The 19,556-nt window shown below is 44.7% G+C and overlaps 1 protein-coding gene across 1 annotated transcript in view; it reads right to left on the reverse strand.

Annotated features, from left to right (window-relative positions):
- Positions 1–19,556, reverse strand: part of IQSEC3 (IQ motif and Sec7 domain ArfGEF 3) — a 382,113-nt gene that overhangs the window by 107,745 nt on the left and 254,812 nt on the right. The window contains exon 5 of the mRNA XM_078673720.1: positions 17,382–17,548. Within this exon, the coding sequence (XP_078529846.1) occupies positions 17,382–17,548 (167 nt within the window). The remainder of the gene's footprint in view (positions 1–17,381; positions 17,549–19,556) is intronic.

Raw genomic sequence — 19,556 nt, forward strand, 5'->3', positions numbered from 1 at the left:
TTACTAATCCGCTCAGATATCCACAGCAAATGCAGATCTGTTCTTTACAGCATCCATATTAACCCTTTGCACTACTTTATGGTGAGTCAAATTGCCACTCAACAAAACTCTGATCTCTCTCTACTAAGAACATTTATCAGAAGAGTTATCTTGACATTTTTATTGCTGCCTGAAAGCTGAACACACAAGGAATACAGTAGGTGCTTTTAAATCGTTAGTTATTACAAAACACAGCGCCCCCATTCCAGGTCGGCACCCATTGCGGTCACACCGGTTGCACTGCCCTAAAGCCGGTCCCGCCCCCTCAGCCTGAGCACATTCTACCAGGCTACCTGCTTTCTGTCGTTTTTGCTTGTTCTCTCCTGAGTCTGGTTGTTTCGGTGAGCTGAGATGCTTTCTATCAGCCTGTCTGCTCTCCTATAGAGCCTGTGTGTTTTTTTCCTGTCTGCACATTGGCCCCAGACTGCCTTCTTCCCTCTCCGTCTATCCACATTCCCTCTCTTCCCATGTGACTGCTCTACCTGCTGCTCTCTCTAATATCCAATCCACCCTCTCTCTGCTTGCTCCAAGTGTTCTGGCACCCTGTCCCAACTCCTCTGCTCTCTCCCCTGTCACCCTTGGTCTGCTCTCTTCCCATTGAGTGCTTCACTTCTCCCTCCAACTTTACCAGCTTCTCCCCTGCCAAAGTCAGTCTATTCTATTTCACCAGAGTCTCTGTGCTCTCCCTCCCAATCACTCTGCTCAACTTCCTAGTTTTCCCCCCACCTGCCCTGAGTCTGTTCGCCCTCCAGAGAGTCTCCCTGCTCTCCATCTGCTTCGTGGAACCGTCCTCAACAATTCTATGATGACACATGCAACATTCTTGAACTGGAAGCTACCCTGGTTCAAGGTACAACATGCTTATCTTTACTCATTCTCTCCATTCCCCTCTGACATCCGCAGTCTGTTCATTCTCTCTTCATTCTCTCCATCCCCCTCCACCCCGTCATCCGCAGTCTGTTCTCTCTTTCTTCATTCTCTCCATTCTCCCCCTGTCATCCATAGTCTATTCTCGCTCTCTCTTCATTTTCTCCATTCTCCTCTCTGTCATCCGCAGTCTGTTCTCACTCTCTTCATTCTCTCCATACCCCTCACCCCCGTCATCCGAAGTCTGTTCTCTCTCTCGTCATTCTCTCCATTCTCCCCCTTCATCCGCAGTCTGTTCTCTCCCTCCTCATTCTCTCCATTCTTCTCTCCACAGTCTGTTCCCTCTTTCTTTATTCTCTCCATTCTCTCCCTGTGTCATCCGCAGTCTGTTCTCTCTCCTCATTCTCTCCATTCTCCTCTCCACAGTCTGTTCCCTCTTTCTTTATTCTCTCCATTCTCTCCCCGTGTCATCCGCAGTCTGTTCTCTCTCCTCATTCTCTCCATTCTCCTCTCCACAGTCTGTTCCCTCTTTCTTTATTCTCTCCTTTCTCTCCCCGTGTCATCCGCAGTCTGTTCTCTCTCCTCATTCTCTCCATTCTCCTCTCCACAGTCTGTTCCCTCTTTCTTTATTCTCTCCATTCTCTCCCCGTGTCATCCGCAGTCTGTTCTCTCTCCTCATTCTCTCCATTCTCCTCTCCACAGTCTGTTCCCTCTTTCTTTAATCTCTCCATTCTCTCCCCGTGTCATCCGCAGTCTGTTCTCTCTCCTCATTCTCTCCATTCTCCTCTCCACAGTCTGTTCCCTCTTTCTTTATTCTCTCCATTCTCTCCCCGTGTCATCCGCAGTCTGTTCTCTCTCCTCATTCTCTCCATTCTCCTCTCCACAGTCTGTTACCTCTTTCTTTAATCTCTCCATTCTCTCCCCGTGTCATCCGCAGTCTGTTCTCTCTCCTCATTCTCTCCATTCTCCTCTCCACAGTCTGTTCCCTCTTTCTTTAATCTCTCCATTCTCTCCCCGTGTCATCCGCAGTCTGTTCTCTCTCCTCATTCTCTCCATTCTGTCCCCTGACCCTGCAACCCAGTCTGTTCATTCTGCCTCTGTCTGCTGAGAGCTCTATAATCTGTGAGAAGCTGATCAGGTGACAAAATGTCATGACCAAGTGAAGCTGCCTAGTTCCTATTAGACACTTCATTCGTCCATAAAGGTAGCCAATGGCTATTTAAGCAAGTTGGCGTAATTTACATATATCTGGAGTTAAGTATATAATTTAATTGATGGCAGAAACAGCTGGACATTTACTGAGTGCTTAATTATCAGCAGCTGGGTCCCAACAGCACTCTTTCTTTCCTCAACAAACTTTAATCCGGAGCAGGAAAGAGAAAAACGCAAAAGGGGAAAAGAAGGAAGGAAATGAAGACAGACAAATAGAGACAAAAGGCAAAAGCAGGGATGGAAAGGTGAGACAAAGCGGGAGTGAATGTCTGGTGGTGGATTAAAGGGGCAAGAGGTAGAATTAAGACTAGACAGCGTTGATATTCAGCACCTTGACCTTTGATTGAGCAGGCCAGTGGCTTCTGATCAAACCTTTGCACCCGGCACTTATTTGTTTACAAATTAAGCACTGCATTTGTCTGTTAATCTTTAGTTCGGAATTGTCATGCCATAAAACATACACTAATTTATTAAACATTTCGATTAAAAACAATGAACAAGCACATATTATTTAAAATATGACAGCAAACTGTACAATCATATTAAATGAAATAGCAAAAAATAAGCTATCATGGGCAAATTATGTCAACGGGTCAGAGAAAAAGATGTCATATGAGGTGCTAGTACAATTGCTATGTTTCCAACATGCTGTGATGCTGACAGAGTGTTCAGCCTTCCTAAAGAATCGAGTGGAGGATTAAAAATACTGCAGGCCAAGTGTTAGCTAATAAATTATGCAAGTTTGGCCTATTCTGTCGAAGAATGGGTCAAAGTAAAATAAGTATTACTTTTGAGCCAACTGGAGTGATGTTAGACAACTCGTCTGTGTCAAGCTACAGTGTCAGTGTACTGATTAAAAACAAAACAATTTCAAAGAGAAACTGTAGCTGCCACTTGGCTAATCTGGTGCACTAAAAGTGCTAGCACAAATAATATAGTTTATAAATATTGTGCCGTGCAGTTAATCAAAGTTATTAAAAATCAATTAAAAAAGTACAAAAAAATTGAAAAGGTGCGCGCCCAGTGCTATCAACTACATTATGTAGAGGTAGGCGGCTCTTTTCACTGGGCTGGCAGGGAAAGAGGGAGCTGCTATGTTTAATGTAAACTAACCTAGAAACCAGCCAAACAGATAATCATGACTTAAAAGTTTTTGGTGTGCTGCTTCCTCAACATCCCTACTGCAAGTAAATATTTACTTAAGGTACCCAGAGTCTAAATGGATGGTTCTCCCTTCAACACCGCAGTCGGAGAATCAATTTGATTCTTGGCTTAGTGTGGGCAGGACAGACTTACATTTCCTTTAGATAACTGGCTACACATTGGACAGATGTCACTAAAGTTGAGACTCCTGCCAGTGTTCCACGTAGGCATGAATGGACCTATTTCCAGTGGCCCATATTGAAACTTTAGATACAAGGATTTTACCAACTGCTGTTGAGGCATTTCCAGGAAAGCTTTGGAGTTGGGGCTATCCTTCATAAGCAGCAACTGGTCTGTCAATATACATAGGGTGGGACTTTGATGGAGCCTAGCTAGAATATGCTCCCAGTAAAGAGATTGTAACAGTTTATTTTAGGCTTCATTTAGGGCACTTTGATTGGGCCAGAAGGTTTGTAGTCCCAGCCTTATAAACCAAGAGTGCACATGTCTGAACAAATGAAAAGTAAAGGCTTGGTGAAGCATCAGCAGATTTCGGTCCCATATAATGCCGCTGATTGAGCCTTTAGTTTGTATGTCTTTATAGCATGCAGTAAGGCTCTTGGTGTTGTTACCTTTCACTTCTGCATATGAGGAGACCACGAAGCCCTGCTATCCAGAATAATAACTCAGGTATTCAAATCTGTCAACTTGCTCCACTATTGCGTTTTCCCGGGCCATGGTATTTTTAAAAGATTTGTGGGGGCTAGTTTTTGTTACATTACTCTCAGACCCCTAGCTATAAAGAAGGTGTTAAGGGTATTCAGCAATTGCTGCAGTCTCTTAGGAGTCTGGGATATTAAAAGGGTGTTGTCCCCAAATAAAAGAACTCTATCCCCTTCTAGTTTGGGAGCATCTATATTACCTTAACCAAAAGGGAAACAAGAGTAGTGGCCAGGATACACCCCTGTCTTCCCCACGTGCGTATTGGGATTCGGTCTGTCAGTTGTCTCTGAGGACCCAAACGCACTTGGGCATATTTGTCTTGCTGTAGCCTTATTAGTTGGGCAAGAAGGCCTTCTAGAACCCCTAGGTTCTTTAACGGAGCCCATGGCAAACCCCTGGGGACTAGGTCAAAGGCTGCTTTAGGGTCAACAAATGCTATATAAAGGTGAAATTCTTTCAGCTTTGTGTGATTTCAGACAATGAGGAGTGGCTTCAACACTTGGTCTGTGGTGCGGACTTTGTATATAAACCCAGCCTGATAGGGGACAAAATGTCTACATCCTTGATCCAATCATTAAATTTTCCTAGCAGCTGTCTAGCTTAGACTTTCTGCAAGATACCCAAAAGGCTTATTGGCCTATAGTTGCCAGGGCTCTTCCGGTCCTCCTTTTTTAGGTCGAGCTGGAGTTAGCATCCGAAGGATGCGTCCAGTCTCGACATCTTTAGTGATCAGTCTGGGGGAATGAGGGACAAGAGGGTGTTACGAGCTTTTCTCCAGGATTTGGGTGCGCGAACGCACACGTCGGCTCCGTCCACGCGTGCGCACACAGCCAGCCACCACACAGACTGAAACACACGCGCGCTGGTTACTTTCACTTTCCATCCCCCCACCAGTCATCGGCTCTTTTTACACACGCACGCATGCATGCATGCATGCATACATACAAACAAACAGACACACGCGCACACACAGGCACAAACACACACACACACAGACACAGACACACTCGCACACACACACGCGCGCGCGCACACATCCCCCCCCTCACACCCCACTCACCGAGTTCTTTTCGTGTGTCCCTCTCTCCCTCGGCAGGCAGCGGGTCATCCTCAGCAGCAGGCGGGGCTCTCCACGAGCACGGGAGCCCCGCTAGCTGACACGCAAATCTTCCGGCTGACGGGCACAGGAGCGCTTCAGCACAGGAACGCGGGGTAGGCTCCCGTCTGCTTCCTATCTTTTTGTGGCCCCGGCCCTGTCCCAACACAGGTTGCCTGGCTTCCTGTTCAAGCCGGGCAAACCTTTGTAAGTTATTGCTAATAAAACAGCATTTGCTTTAATAGCGTGTTTCTTGCTCCATTTGAAAACGCAAAAGATAAACGTAACTTTGAGGTCAATTGGCTTACTTCGTTCCCTGTTTTTTCTTAAATAAACCGTAAAAGGCAAAAATCTTTTTACTCCATTTTGCACCTTTTAAATCAATAATGCTATACGTGATCGTTAGGGAAAAATGACGCCGAACGAACTCGCTCCATTTTGAAGATTTGGCATACACGCTCATGTTTTTTTACCGGTGTTTTTTCGTGGGATATTTTACAACCCCATACCCCCAAATGTACTAATTTATGGAGCTCAATAATTCGCAAACGGAAGATGTCGAGCCGCGGACTCTACAACCAGTGCCTTTCCTATTTTAATATTTACAACGAGTTGTTCGTGGTGACGCTTCCACGGAAACTGCCCACGCCCTTTGTCTGGAGCCAGGGGTCTCGCAGCACCCCCTCTTTTGCCATTTACCGTGCGTGCATTCAGTCTTCCGAGGTTTTTCAAATAATTTTGATGACTTGATTGATTTTCCGTTCTTCATCTTTTGTGATGTTTTGAGTAACAAAAGATGAATATTTGCTCTTAAAATTCACTATGTTACACGTCGTGGGTCAGCAAAGTTTGCACAATATGTTTGTGATGTTTACAATTACCTCGTTTGGAAATCGCATGTACATATCAAATTTATTTCTATCTATCATTAAAATGTGATACTTTTGTACAAGCCATATTTTATATGTTCCTTTTTATACAAACAAAACTTAACTACTGCATAAATAAAAAGACATTGCCATTTACAATACTAAAAGCTCAAACTTTCCTAATAATAATCCACATTTGTAAAGCGCACAATCACCCGTTAGGGTCTCTAGGCGCTGGGGGCCGTCGGGAAGATTAAGCAAGCTATTGCCCAGAGTCACATGGTGCTGGGTTAACCTGCCGCCGGAGCCGGGGATCGAACCGTGATCCCCAGATTCCAGCGTCAGTCGCCCTGGCCGCGGCGCCACACCTCTTCTAATGCGAGACCTATTGCATTGCAAATGCTTGTTTTATGAATGGGGACTATCTCTGCTCTTTTTCAGGTATAAGAGCTATGATATTGCCCAAGTTGTTAACATATGGGATCCAAACTGACAAGTCATGACACACTTATCTCCATTGATCCTTGTGATTGGTCTGACCACCACGCCATCACCTTCCTCCTGCCCAGCACCCACCAAACATGGACACATCAACCTGTGATTCCCAAACGATGGGTTGGAGTCACCAAGAACCTCGACAACGAGAAACTGGCAGCGCATTGTGAGTCTGACCTCTCCCCCCCTCGGTGCACATCGGTCGACAACCTAGCGCCCATTACTCCACCACCATATCCAACATTCTCGATGAACTGGCACCTCTAAGATTAAAAACAACCCAGATCAAAGACAGACATCCCTGGTTCAGCGGATCCCTCAACAAGGAGAGGAGATCCCTTCGACAGACTGAACAAATCTGGAAACAACACCCATCTGCAGCACATCTAAAACTTCTCCGCCAGGCCAGAAATGCCTACAATAAGAAAATCCTCAACACTAAAAAAGAATTCTTCAGAACTGAAATGGAGAACACCAAAAAAATCGACCTCGCAAGCTGTTCGACTTGGTCAAACACCAATCCAACAAACTTGCGAAAACCTCCAAAGAAACACCTAAACCACTAATATCAAGTGAGGAATTCTCTTCCTTCTTCTGCGACAAAATCTCTACCCTAGGAAATGAACTTAAATACTCAACCCACCACCAAACTCAAAATCTGCCAGCTCCACCTCTTATCTCCGTATTGTCCTCCCAAACCACACCCTAAAACCTAGCGCACTGGTCCAACTTTAAAATCTATGACGATCACTCTATCTCGAGAATTCTTGCCTCCTTAAAATTGAACAACCACTTTAATGATCCTCTCCCCTCTAACTGCCTAGCTGGTGCCTCTCAGGCTATCATCCCTTCCTGGACCTCAATAATCAACGCCTCCCTCCTACAGAGCTCACTTCCTGATTTGCTTAAGGCTGGCCAAGATGTCCCCATCCTAAACAAACCCATGCTGGACCCTGCCTCTGCTGAGAACTATAGACCCATAACCAACATCCCACTCCTTGGCAAAGTTCTGGAAAAATGTTTGCAACAGCAGCTAAGCCTGCACATCAACAACTGCTGGATGACTTCCAATCAGGGTTCAGACCTGGACACAGCACGGAAACCACCCTCCTCCACATTGTGGATGACGCCCTCCAAGCCCTCCACCTAGGCAAAACCTGTCTCCTATTCCTTCTAGACCTTTCCTCCGCCTTTGATAAGCTTAACCACAAAATTCTCCTAGAACGCCTCAAACTCAGGATGGGGTTGGATGGCACCGTCTTTGAATGGTTTAGATCTTTTCTCCAAAACCGCTCACAGAGAGTCCTCATCAACGGTGATCTATCCGCCCCTCTCTGGTTTCGGTTGGATCAAACCTCTCTCCTACCCTCTTCAACCTTTACCTTGAACCTCTTACGAGGTGCTTCGTGCCGCCAACATCTCCTACATTATGTACACCAACAATGCACAGATCTACATAAAAATCTCTTTTCCTGAGGACATTTTCTCCCTAAACGAGGCCCTGAAGCTGACAGTCCATTGGCTCACCGCCAACCAGCTTAAACTCAACGCAAATAAAACTGAATTTCTTTTGATCTCCCCACCCAAACCCAATCCTGACATCCATGAATGGATCAAGAACATCACAGCACTAAACTGCCCTCCTACCATTGTTGACTCGGCGAAATCCCTTGGAATAACCCTTGATGGCATCCTGAATATGTGTGGCCATATAAACTCGATGGCCAAAACGGCTAGATTCCACCTGAACTACCTAAGAAACCTAAAACCCTTCCTTGATGTGTCCAACCTTAAAACGGCAACCCAGGCCCTAGTCATTTCCAGACTAAAATATGGATGCTCTACTCTCACAGGGCTACCCAAGAACTCTGGCCCCATTGAAAGCCTGCCACAACACCGCCGCCATACTCCTAACGGGCTCAAGGAAATTCAACCACATCTCTCCCCAACTCAAAGCTCTGAACTGGCTTTCCCTAGAGGTCAGAATACTTTTTAAACCTGCCTGCATTACACACAAAGCTCTTTACTCCAATTCTCCTACATTTCTCGCACAAAAACTTGTGATAGCTGGAGGAGCCAGAAACTCCCGATCTGCCAAAGACCTGTTGCTGCAACCAGCACATTTCAGGAAGAAAAAACCTACAATCGGGCTTTCTCTGGGCCCGCACTAAGAATTTGGAACTCTCTCCCACCCGCCATCAGAAGACTTCTGTCCTTGGCACACTTTAAGAAGGAGACCAAAACCTTTTTAATGGGAAAATACCTCATCTAATGAATACTTTACAATCACCTCATCAACATGTTCCACCCGCCACCTCGGCATTATTCACGGCCTTTATGAATGATACATTTTTCTGCACTCTTGGGCATCCCCCAAGAGCTGAGACTGCGTGCATTCTTGTATATTATAATTACCCGCTTTAATTTGTATCCCATATGTAGGTTGGACTTTAGACGGCATGCTCCTACTGTATAATGTAGCCTTCTTGTACATTATATCTACCTGCTTTAATTTGTATCCCACATGTAGCTTGGACTTTAGACTGCGTGCTCCTCCTGTATAATGTATCCATATCTTTCCCAATTTGATCCCTCTCAGCATTCCGCTTTGTATTCCTCCCACTCAACCCTGTAAAGCGCTCTGATAGCCTCATGGGTCTGGTTCGCGCTCTATAAAACGATCAAATAAATAAATAAATAAATAATAGTTCTCCAGGAATTTTGTCTGGGCCCGGCGCCTTGCCCGGTTTCATCACGGTGATAGGCGCCTCGGTCTCCTCAAGTGAAAAGTGTATATTAGAGGGGGTGAAATCTGGAACAGTGTAAATGAGCGCTATGTGGTCGTCAGTAACGTAGTCATATAATTTGGTAGAATTATCGACCCAGGCTCCCTGGACTCAGGTAGCAATCAATCTGTGTCTCAGAGCACGCGCTCCCATGGGCAATGATTTTCCAGAACAGCCTGTTATCACCAGTCTTTGCAGTCACCTCTCAGTCATTCCAGCTAGAATCATCCCACTTGCACTGTGCAGACCTTTATGTCTTTTATACCATTACATTTACTCAAACTAAAATTAAATGCAGAGCCTTCTTAGTCCTTCACTTTCTTGCAATTTTAGCCCTTTTTTCCCTATACAAGAAAGTCACCTCTTCATAACCTGCCCAAAGGCTGATTCTTTGGTCTACGGTCTAATTCTATAAATGTTATCCATACAATATCATAGCACATGACAGTACATGCCCTGCTCTGCCTACCAGCCCTCTGTTTCACATAGAGGTGTGATAGGAATATAGCAAATAGAAGTGAATTTGCCCTTGCTACCTGTGATTCAATTTTAGCATTGGCGTGCTAGCAAGTATTAACCTTGTGGAAACAAGTGTCTAATTTACTAAAGTCCTGCATCTTTTTTTACTCCCCTGGATCTTAAAACTGTCCTCAGTCATTTGTCAAAGAAATATTTTCCAAACCTGTTCAAAAACATCAGAGGCCAGGCCCTCAAGGCCAGCAAGAAAACATTAGTCTAACATAAACCATGCTCAATTTATTTTTATCACCATCAGTTGACTCGTGGTAAATACAACCTAGTTGTCCACCGCAGTCACATCAAAAACTGCCATGAAATCACTGCTGCCCTCGCCCTCTCATAGAAGAAACACTCTCAATGCAAGACTCCTTGCCCTGTTAAGTCGCCCATATTCATAACAATTAATAATCTTATTCAGACAAAATTTGCCATGGTGTCACAGACTTGATCCTGTTGTACATATCTTTGTTGCACAGGAACCCCAATATTACACTAATGCATGTGCAAGAAGAGCAAGTAAGTTTCCTTTCATACCTTTGGAATATTCCCAGGCTCCAGACTGAATCTGGAACCCTTTACATAGCAGTTCTCCTGTGCGCCAGTAGATGGCGCCATGCAGCTCCTCATTGACTTTGTTCAACACCAATTGATGAATGGGGCGACACATAAATGACACCTCTGCGCACTGACATCAGTTTCTTCCCTAACTCTGTCCACCCCCTCATACATGGATCCTAAAAACTATTCAGCGTGCCAATGTGCACTTCTCTAGCTTGGAGGAAACACAAGGAGAAGATGGACGGAGTGCTGAAAGTTTTCAGATACTCACCCCCAGTCACAGGTCTGGGTTGAATCCATCATCATTCTTTAGCTCACTTCGCCACCCCAGTTCAGACCCAGCCATATGCAAATCAGTCTTGACCCTGTGCCTCATGGGAACAGTCCAGCCCGAACTGCCAAGCCATGTCTTCCCTGCACAGAAAACAAGCATCCTGGGACCGATTTCGGGCTAACAGCCTTCATCATCCAGGCAAGCTTGAATCCAGTGGCAGTGAGCAAGGGACCCACGTCTGGGCATACCCTGCCAGCTTAGGGTGAACAAAGCAAACACAAGCAGATGATGGACGGAGCGCTGAAACTTTTCAGACACTCACCCCAGGCTTCCATTGAAGTACAACAGGGGCTAATTGCATCATGATCAAAGTTGTGGCTCTCCAGAATTCTATGTTTAACAGGATCTGTAATGTTTGTACCCACCTCTATGTCAGGAAAATATTAATTCGTTTTCTATTCAGTAATTCAAAATACCACATGTCTTCTTCTCACTTGTAATGAGGATAGAGTTTCCAGAGAAAACACTAACAGACTGACTCTGTATTCACTCTATTGCTAAGGGTGACTTCAAATTGGCCATGAGCTTCACTGAATCATGTGCTCTTTCCACTGCACACTCTTGAACCGCTCTTGTCCTCTTGCATATCTGGTGACCCAATACCGCCCTCAGGAAGGTATTGAGGCAGGAGGTCGGGAGACTGCAGGTTCCTAATTGCTCCATATGAAACAAACACAAAAGGTGGATTAATTTATAACAAAAGAAACATGAAAATATGGGAGTTAAAAGGAGTTGCGCGAGACAAGAAAACCAGTCTCTGTGGTACTTTCAGTACTTGGACAGACCATCTTAATGGCTGTTGACTTCTGGCACTGCTGCTGCCAGATTGCAATCTAATTCATCCCTTGTTATTGTATAGTCATTTCTCGTTCTGTTTTTGATCTGGAGCTACTTGGTGGTTGTAAGAAATTGGGTTAGTGGTTGATGGTGCTAAAGCCCGACTCAGGCAACAACCACCACTCTTATCAGGGTGTACCAAAAATTCACTAAAGTAACCTGTGCTTAACCCATTGGTAGCCTGGCACAAAAGCAGTTGTGCTTAATCTAGAGGCAATGTGTAAAGGATTTATGCAGCACACAACAGTAATACAGTAAAAACACAATGCAAGCAAAATCCCAAACTAATTTAGAACAACAGAGTACATTTTTATAAATAAAACCATAGTAGAATGACAAAAATCCAATCCCTAGAAACAGAGATTTGCAATTTTAAAGTTTTAGGTAGATATCGTGGTTAAAAGCATAATGCACCACTCACGGTCATCTGTTCATGCTAGACTGAGAGAAAGTCACAAGTTCAGGCTGACCATGATAGAGCCTGGGACGGATTCACGAGATAGATAGTCCAGCTGAAAGAATTGTCTTTTCAAAGTCTGGCAAGAAGTGTTCTGGTTGTGGTGAAGGAGGCCACAAGGAGCCTGGACACAGCCCTGGATGTTCGTCATTGTAGCAAAAGGAGCAGGCCGGGTTTCGCAGGCTGTCGTCACTGTAGCATGAATATTCGATCAGGCATTGTACTTGGTCATTGCTGGGGCTTTGCGCTTGCAGTTACCGCAGGCTGTCGTTGCTGTAGTGAGAAGGACAGATCTCACTTTGGTGGTAATCGCTGGTACTGCTGTAGCTTTGCATTGGACGTCGTCACAGGAGGCAAAGTGTAGTTGCGGGTGGTCCCATTCATGGTCACCAAGAACCCAAAAGTCCAGGGTTTCACCTTTCTTCTTAAGAGGAGCTCAACTGATCCCAGCCAAGATTTCAGAATCTGAGGAGGCAGCTCTAGAGGGTGTGAAGATCAGGTTGGGCATCATGCTTGACCATTGCTGGAGTTTTGTGCTTACAGTTCCCATGGGCTGTCACTGTTGTAGTGTGAAGGGCAGATCTCACGTTGGTGGACATCACTGATGATTGCTGTAGCTGAAAGAGTCAGGCTCACTTGAGCTTTCCATTGGCGGTCATCACGAATGGCAAAGTCTCACTGTGAAGGGCGCATTGACGATCGCCAAGAGCCCAAAACTTCAGGGTTTCACCTTTCTTATCAAGAGGAGCTCAGCTGTTTCCATCCAAGGGTCCCGAATCTGTGAATCAGGAAGTCAATTCAGCAGAGCTCAGGCAGGTCCAGTTGCAGGCCCAGGCAGGTGCAGTGCAACTGGTCAGCTGGTCAGCTGGATTGTTTCTGGGAGGCCTCTGGAGCTTGCTGTGCTGTGGAACGTCTCTTTACTGTGGATCAACGCAACGCTCTGCAAACCAGGATTGAAAGTACTTTGTTCAGCTGGCCTAACTGGGTCCCTGTAACCAGCCCACACTCCATCACGGTCAGCATGTTCTTGCGATTTCATTCCGGTCTGATGCAACAAGATATCCCCATTTGGCACTTTACACCCTTTTGGTGCTATTTTGACTAAAATCTTTCAGATTGAACTTCTCAGGTCCTACTGATTGGATTTTTGTTGTTTTGGTATTGTTTTATTTATGAAAAATGACTCTATTCTTCAAACCTGTTGTGGGCTCCTTTTGTGGTACGTTTTACTGTTTGAAGTGTTGCACAAACACTTTACACACTTCCTCTGAGTTAAACCTGAATGCTCTGTGCCAAGCTACCCGAGGGTTAATCACAGGTTAGTTTAGGGTTTGCTTCTGACTTCACCCTTAAAAGAACAGTGGTTGCTGCTTTGAGAAGGGTTTCACCCCCCCAAACCAGAAACCCAATTTCTTACATTCAAAAACACCAAAATCTATCTGTAGCAAACATGTGACTACCCCTTTGTAAATAATGCATGGTTTACTTGTTGCCACGTCAGATTACTTCCATTTTTTCATTTATTTGGTAACACATTGTCACTGCTCCATTAAGAAATGCTCTATTAAGGAATCAGCTCCGTGGAATAAATGACATTATGCTCCCTTCATGACTTCCATTACAAATGTGGTGAAGCAATGTATTTCTATAACATCAATGAATTGACAGAAATCTTCTCTGAACGGAGGGCCAGGTAACATTATAACAGAAGATACAAAGCACCTCACAGAGGAGCCTGGATGTGAGAAGATGCCTGGGCACTACTGGCATTTCCAACAATGTCCCCTGTGCTAGCACAACTGCTATTAGAACAAGAAAAATCAGAGAATCTTGGAGCCAGGGAGAACTGGCCCACAGGCAATTCTGTACTGAGCACCCCGACTTCGGTTCTTTCAATTTGGCATACTGGTGCTGTCGCTCCTCTGGTATAAAATGTACTATGGAATGCAGGTATGATGCTCTTTTGCCTATGAGTGCAAACATGGTGCAATGATCTTCTTTGATGCAGATTGATGCTCCATCACTGTGATGGCTGCTTTTTTATAAGAACTTCATCAGCGGGCATTCACTTACAAAGAAAGTGGAAGCAATGTATGACCAGCTAGATTTTCACCATTTGTTCTGTATTGTAGAGTGTATTTTGTGCTTCATTGTCCTGATCAGCCCATGGAATGCTCTAATTCACATCAGGTACTCAGGTACTCTTTTTGGGGTGCATAGTAGATAGGACGTTGATTTCAGATAGACTTATATGGGTGGTATTGGGTGCTGTGTGGGATGTTCATAGAAGTGTTAATGAAATAGTGCCGCATACTGGCAGTTATGCATGGGCCTTAAGTGTTGCAGAAAATTGTGAGGTATGCTCACACAAGAGACAGTGGCGGTCAGCATGGATCTGGGATGGTGGGGGGCGAGGGGTTAAGGGGGATAATTGTAAAGCAAAAAATTATTCCCTTACCTCCTCGCTGCTCTGTCTCACATGGTCACTCCTCCACCGAACAGGAAGCAGCCAGGCATTGCAGCATTGTGATTAGCTCGCCTAAACCAATCACAACACTGCAATGCAAGCTGTGATTGATATGAGCGTTGTGGTTCGGTGCTCAGATGGGGAATTGAGGCCTTGGCATGTTCTCCACGCAGGATATAATGCAGCCTGCATGGAGAACATGCTAAAGTGCGCATGACTCTTTGGCCGGCCCAAGAGTGCCAGTCAAAGCATCATGCGCACTTTAGTTTGCCCACCACTCTTCTCCTGATCTTACACCAGAGCAGTCCCGCCCTCATGCTGCCGCAGCAGAGAACAAAATTATATTAACCTTGTGTTATTATCATGTTATTTTTCCTTTCTTTTACTGCTGCAAAGTAGCAGTGAGGCAACCCTCCTCTGCCTCGGTGGAGGAGCCGCCACTGACAAGCGGATAACTAACCAATTATACGTGGTCTACATTTAGGGCTCCGCACCGCTTATTATGGTTGTTTTACTCTTATTCTAGCACTACTTGAGTTTTATATCTCACCTGTCTGAACTGTGGCAAAACTGGTGACTTTGCATGACCTTACACTAGGCCTGAGCGAAGCACTACGCTACGCTCAACTGTGTTACTGTTTGAAGTGTAGTTTGCAAAGTTTGAGCAACTTCGCACTACGTGAGCTGCACGTAGCACAGTGCAAACACGCAGCGGTCATTTTTTGCTTGCTCTCGCTCCTCAACGAGCAAGCAAAATGACATCCTGGCGAGCCTTTTTCCTAATTCGCGATCAGCAACATCAAGTTGTGGATCGCGAGCGTGGAAAATAAACCTCCCTGCGAGATTCTCAATGCAGGGAGGTCTGTTTTCTCATTGCGAGTGGTCGCGTATGCTCGCGACCGCTCGCGATGAGAAACTACCAGTCCGCGTTGCGAAAGCTGCAGCTTGAGGAAAAATCTCCTCGAGCGGCAGAAAACTACACCTCGCACTGTGCCAGATGCCATTTTTAATGATTGCACAGTGCCGGATGCTTGTCTGTACTGTGCAATCATTGAAAACGGCATCTTGCACAGTGCGAACATGCTACTACGCAGTTCGGGTAGTGCTACCCGTAGCTCGCGTAGTGCGAAGTGCATTTCGTGTAGCTTCGTGAAGTGCTACTTCGCAAACTACGCCCAGCCCTACCTTACACGCGGCCAATGCTCTGCTTGTTGTCTGTGAGTGTGAGGGGATTTCTAGTGCAGTGCTGATAGCATCTGGTGCATGTTCTGTGCGGTTTGCACAAGAGAAATGTGCACTGCGGATGCCCTGATAGTCTATGTTCTGTGTGAGAGGGAAGACTGCGGTCCTGATAATAATGTAGCTCCTGTTTTGAATGTGCTCTGGACATTTGAACACTCGCTCTGGGTTATGTGTGTGGGAGGATTGCACCTCCGATGGTTATGTTTCAGAGTGAGTGAGTGTGCGTGTGTGTCGGTCTGTCTGTGTGAGTGTGTCTGTGTCAGAAATATGCACTCCTGCGTCCTGTGCAGCGTACAAGGGAAACTTGCACCCTCTTACATCCTGCACTTCCTCCTTTGACCTTACCCACTTTTTGATCCCTGCCCCCACACACTCTAACACCATGTGCGCCCTCCATGTCCTCCACCCCAAGAATGTCAATCATGTTGGCGTTTGAATAGTGAAATAGTCAACAACCTTCAACAAGCTACAATCCTGGTACATCATGGGGAAAAACAGTCGAGGTTTCCCTCATACAGCAGGTGGCAGCAGAATAATAATACACACACAGCAGGTACATATAATGCTACAGTACAACATTCCCTGCGTGTGGGATAAGAGCATCCACTGGTGCTGCCCATGTGCCTCTTCAGTATATTTGTATTTACCAAAGCCCAAATGAAGGGCATTGCTCGTCTTACTCTTCTGTCCACGCACCAGTGTTGATGTATTCATTGTGCTTGTCTATGCACCAAGGATGCTAACGGATCCCGCTCAGTTGTTGTGGTGTTGAAAGGTATGAATGTTCGATGTGAAGATTACAACCCTTTGTATTGCTGAATTCGCTGATTCCAAGTACGCTACAACACAGTATTCCCCGAAAATAACAAATCAGCCACAGATGTGAATCTGTACGGGAAGCAATACATGTTTTTTGTAATAGCTGTATGCAGACCTATGCACAAGTCACTACTATAGCATCATTGAAGTGACTTCAGCGTAAAATGAGTGCAATAAAGGCCTAGAAAGCCAGACCAGCACACATTAAATATGTTCCAGTCATACATTAAAAGGTGAATATGTGGCAGATGACTTACAGATATGACTATATAAGATACAGATCTTAGATCTTAGATAAGATAAGATAAGATAAGATACAAGATGAAGCAATATCTAGAGGCCAAAAAGGTGGACGTAGACCATTAGTGGAAATCCCACAGTCAAACAAAATGGCTACGGATCAACAGTCAAACAAAACACTAAGGATGTGCTAAGTTACTATAAGAAGAGTAGTTAGAACTTTACAAAAGGAAATAACATAACAAAAAAACAGAGAACATAGGATAGAAAATTAACCAGGTAAACACATGACTGAACATTAGGAATTTAACTGAGTAGTCAGAGAGTACTGTAGCACGCTATACTGCAAAACTGTGGCTTGCGGTGAAACGGATACATTGTTCGAGCAATTCAAGTTACCCAGAATCCCTGTGGAAAGTGAATTCTGAGAAAAGTGCACCTCAGGCCACTGTTAGGGTTTTGGGAGTTCCATGCAAATGGCAAATTTGTATTTTGGAAGCTTCCACTCCATTATATAAAAAACTATTTATGCCCATTGTTTGCATTCAGTCACACTCTTGTTCCTTCTGGTGGTGGCGCCATAAGGCAGCTGCTTACAGCGTCCATAATGTACCACCCGCCCGGGGACACCAATTACGCAACAAGAAATGAAGCAGAGCATGGTAAGAGCTGACTGACCTCTGAGGTTCCGTATGAAGTCTTCCAGCATCATCTTCCTGTCGGGCTTGATATTGGGGCTGTACATGTCGGTGTTGAGAAGGATGATCGCAAAAGCTAGGATGAAGATGGTGTCGGGGTTGTGGAACTGCTGGACAACATCTGGGTTGCATATGCAGTAGCGCTGGCTGGAATAGAAAGGAGTTCATAAGAAAACATCACTCTACAGCTTAACACCTCCTACCACCAGAGACAAATATCACACACAACACAAATTGGTCAACTATGAGAGCTGAACAGAGTACCAATGGCAAAGTCAAGACAAAGGAGGTAATATTTTACAGCATCAATACCTAAACACAGTCAAGAAGTGAGTTTGAGGCTAATCTGAACCATAACCTTTGCATCAGGAAGTGCAAGAAATATGAGGGCTGTATTAAGGGTGCCCTCTAAACTAGAGGGCCACTGTGGCTTTACCACAATTTTGGGGTTTATTATGTTTTGTGAATTTGTAAATTGAGACTTCACCCTATCCATTTGGGGAGGAAGAGGTGTTGTTTTCAATTGCTTTAGGTTTAGAAAAGAATTAAATTACATTATACCATAATTATATTGCAACAATTTTATTAGGCTGTAGATTTTTCGAAGACCCGATTTGATAAAGCATTGTACTTTTTTTTATTTCATTTTTTGTTTGTACAATTTTATTTCCCCCTTAAAATAATTATGAATGTTTCATTTAAAAATTTAAGTTAGGACGTGAGCAGGTGTTTGCGGTCGCAAAGCTTGAGAATCACAACAAACACAGGATTTGCGACTGCAGAACTGCTTTTGACAATGTACCAAAGCCCACTGAAAAGCACTACCCCTCACCTGGAAACAGCAACACCATTCGCATCGGCTTCTCCTGACAGCCACAGCATTTCAAGCCTTTGGTTGGAATAGCTCTCCAGTAGCTCTCTGTCAATCAATCAATCAGGGTATTATAAGAGCCCTACTCACCCGTAGAGGTCTCAAGGCGCTTTGGGGGGGATCAGCAGATCTGATCTAGTTTCATAAACCTTCAAATGGGGTCTGAGAGCCTCAAACACCTCTCAGAAAGTGGTATCTTTAGTTATCACTATGTACCAAGTGCATCCATACATAGACCAGCTGCCTCTTCTATCATTCATTGACTTTATGGCTGTCTATGACCCTTTACAGTGCGGTGCTGTGTTGTCTTTTGGCCAGGCTAGCACCAAAGAAATACCACATACATACAATACATATATACATAGAATACATACATCACTATACGTTTTCCACGCTGTGCTAAACTGTGCTTCATGGAATATCTGGTGGAATGAAAGAATACAACAGAAGGACCTGCTCTGTTGATGATCCATGTACTGGTTGTTGCAACAGCCTCTATTTGTTACTTTGCAAAAGCCTGTTTGATTCTTTGCACTGATTTGTTAAGTGGTCTACATTGGTTCTTGGTATAAATTTCCACACCCCGATATTTATCTGAATAATCGCTTTATCTTCACTGCTGCATCACAAAGAAGAGTCTTTACTTCAAGTGCACTAAGAGGCGTCTGACCTTACTGTGTCACTTTTTTTAATCATCATGGCTACCTGGTTGAAGACCAGGGGCCGTATTATACATGACTGCCCCGGCGCTAGATGTCAATGTGCGCCGGAGCATGCAGCTGTTGGCATTATGGAGTTTCAGTTTGTAATGCGCCGTGATGTTGGCTCAGACTTTGCGCTCTGTGTCTATGTGCATTTGCCTCTGTGCGCATATTGTATTAGCGGTGGTATAAATGCATTTTTTGACTGCAACATTCCTGTGCGTGTGGGTGCACAAACGGTTTCCTATTATAGATAGGTTTTGCGCCGCAGCAGGTTAATACGGCATATAAATAAACATTCAGAGGGGTGCAGCGCAGATGACACAGCGCACATTTGTTTGCGCCAGGCACACAAATTCCATTATATATGGCCATATTATCGAATTTGTGTGCCTGGCAGACCATCATTGAAATACTGTGCAGAATATTCTGTGCCTTTGAGCTAGAGGTCCACTTGTTGTCTTTTCCTGAAATTATATTAGTTCATAGAATAAGACATGGAATCTTGAGTTGTGTTGGAGATTGTTCCTTTTACATCACTCTTGTACACCACAAAAAACAATGGTGCTTAACGTACAGCGGA

The sequence above is a fragment of the Lissotriton helveticus genome, chromosome 1_1, assembly GCF_964261635.1.
Source record: "Lissotriton helveticus chromosome 1_1, aLisHel1.1, whole genome shotgun sequence".
In the NCBI taxonomy this organism is placed as follows: Eukaryota; Metazoa; Chordata; class Amphibia; order Caudata; family Salamandridae; genus Lissotriton; species Lissotriton helveticus.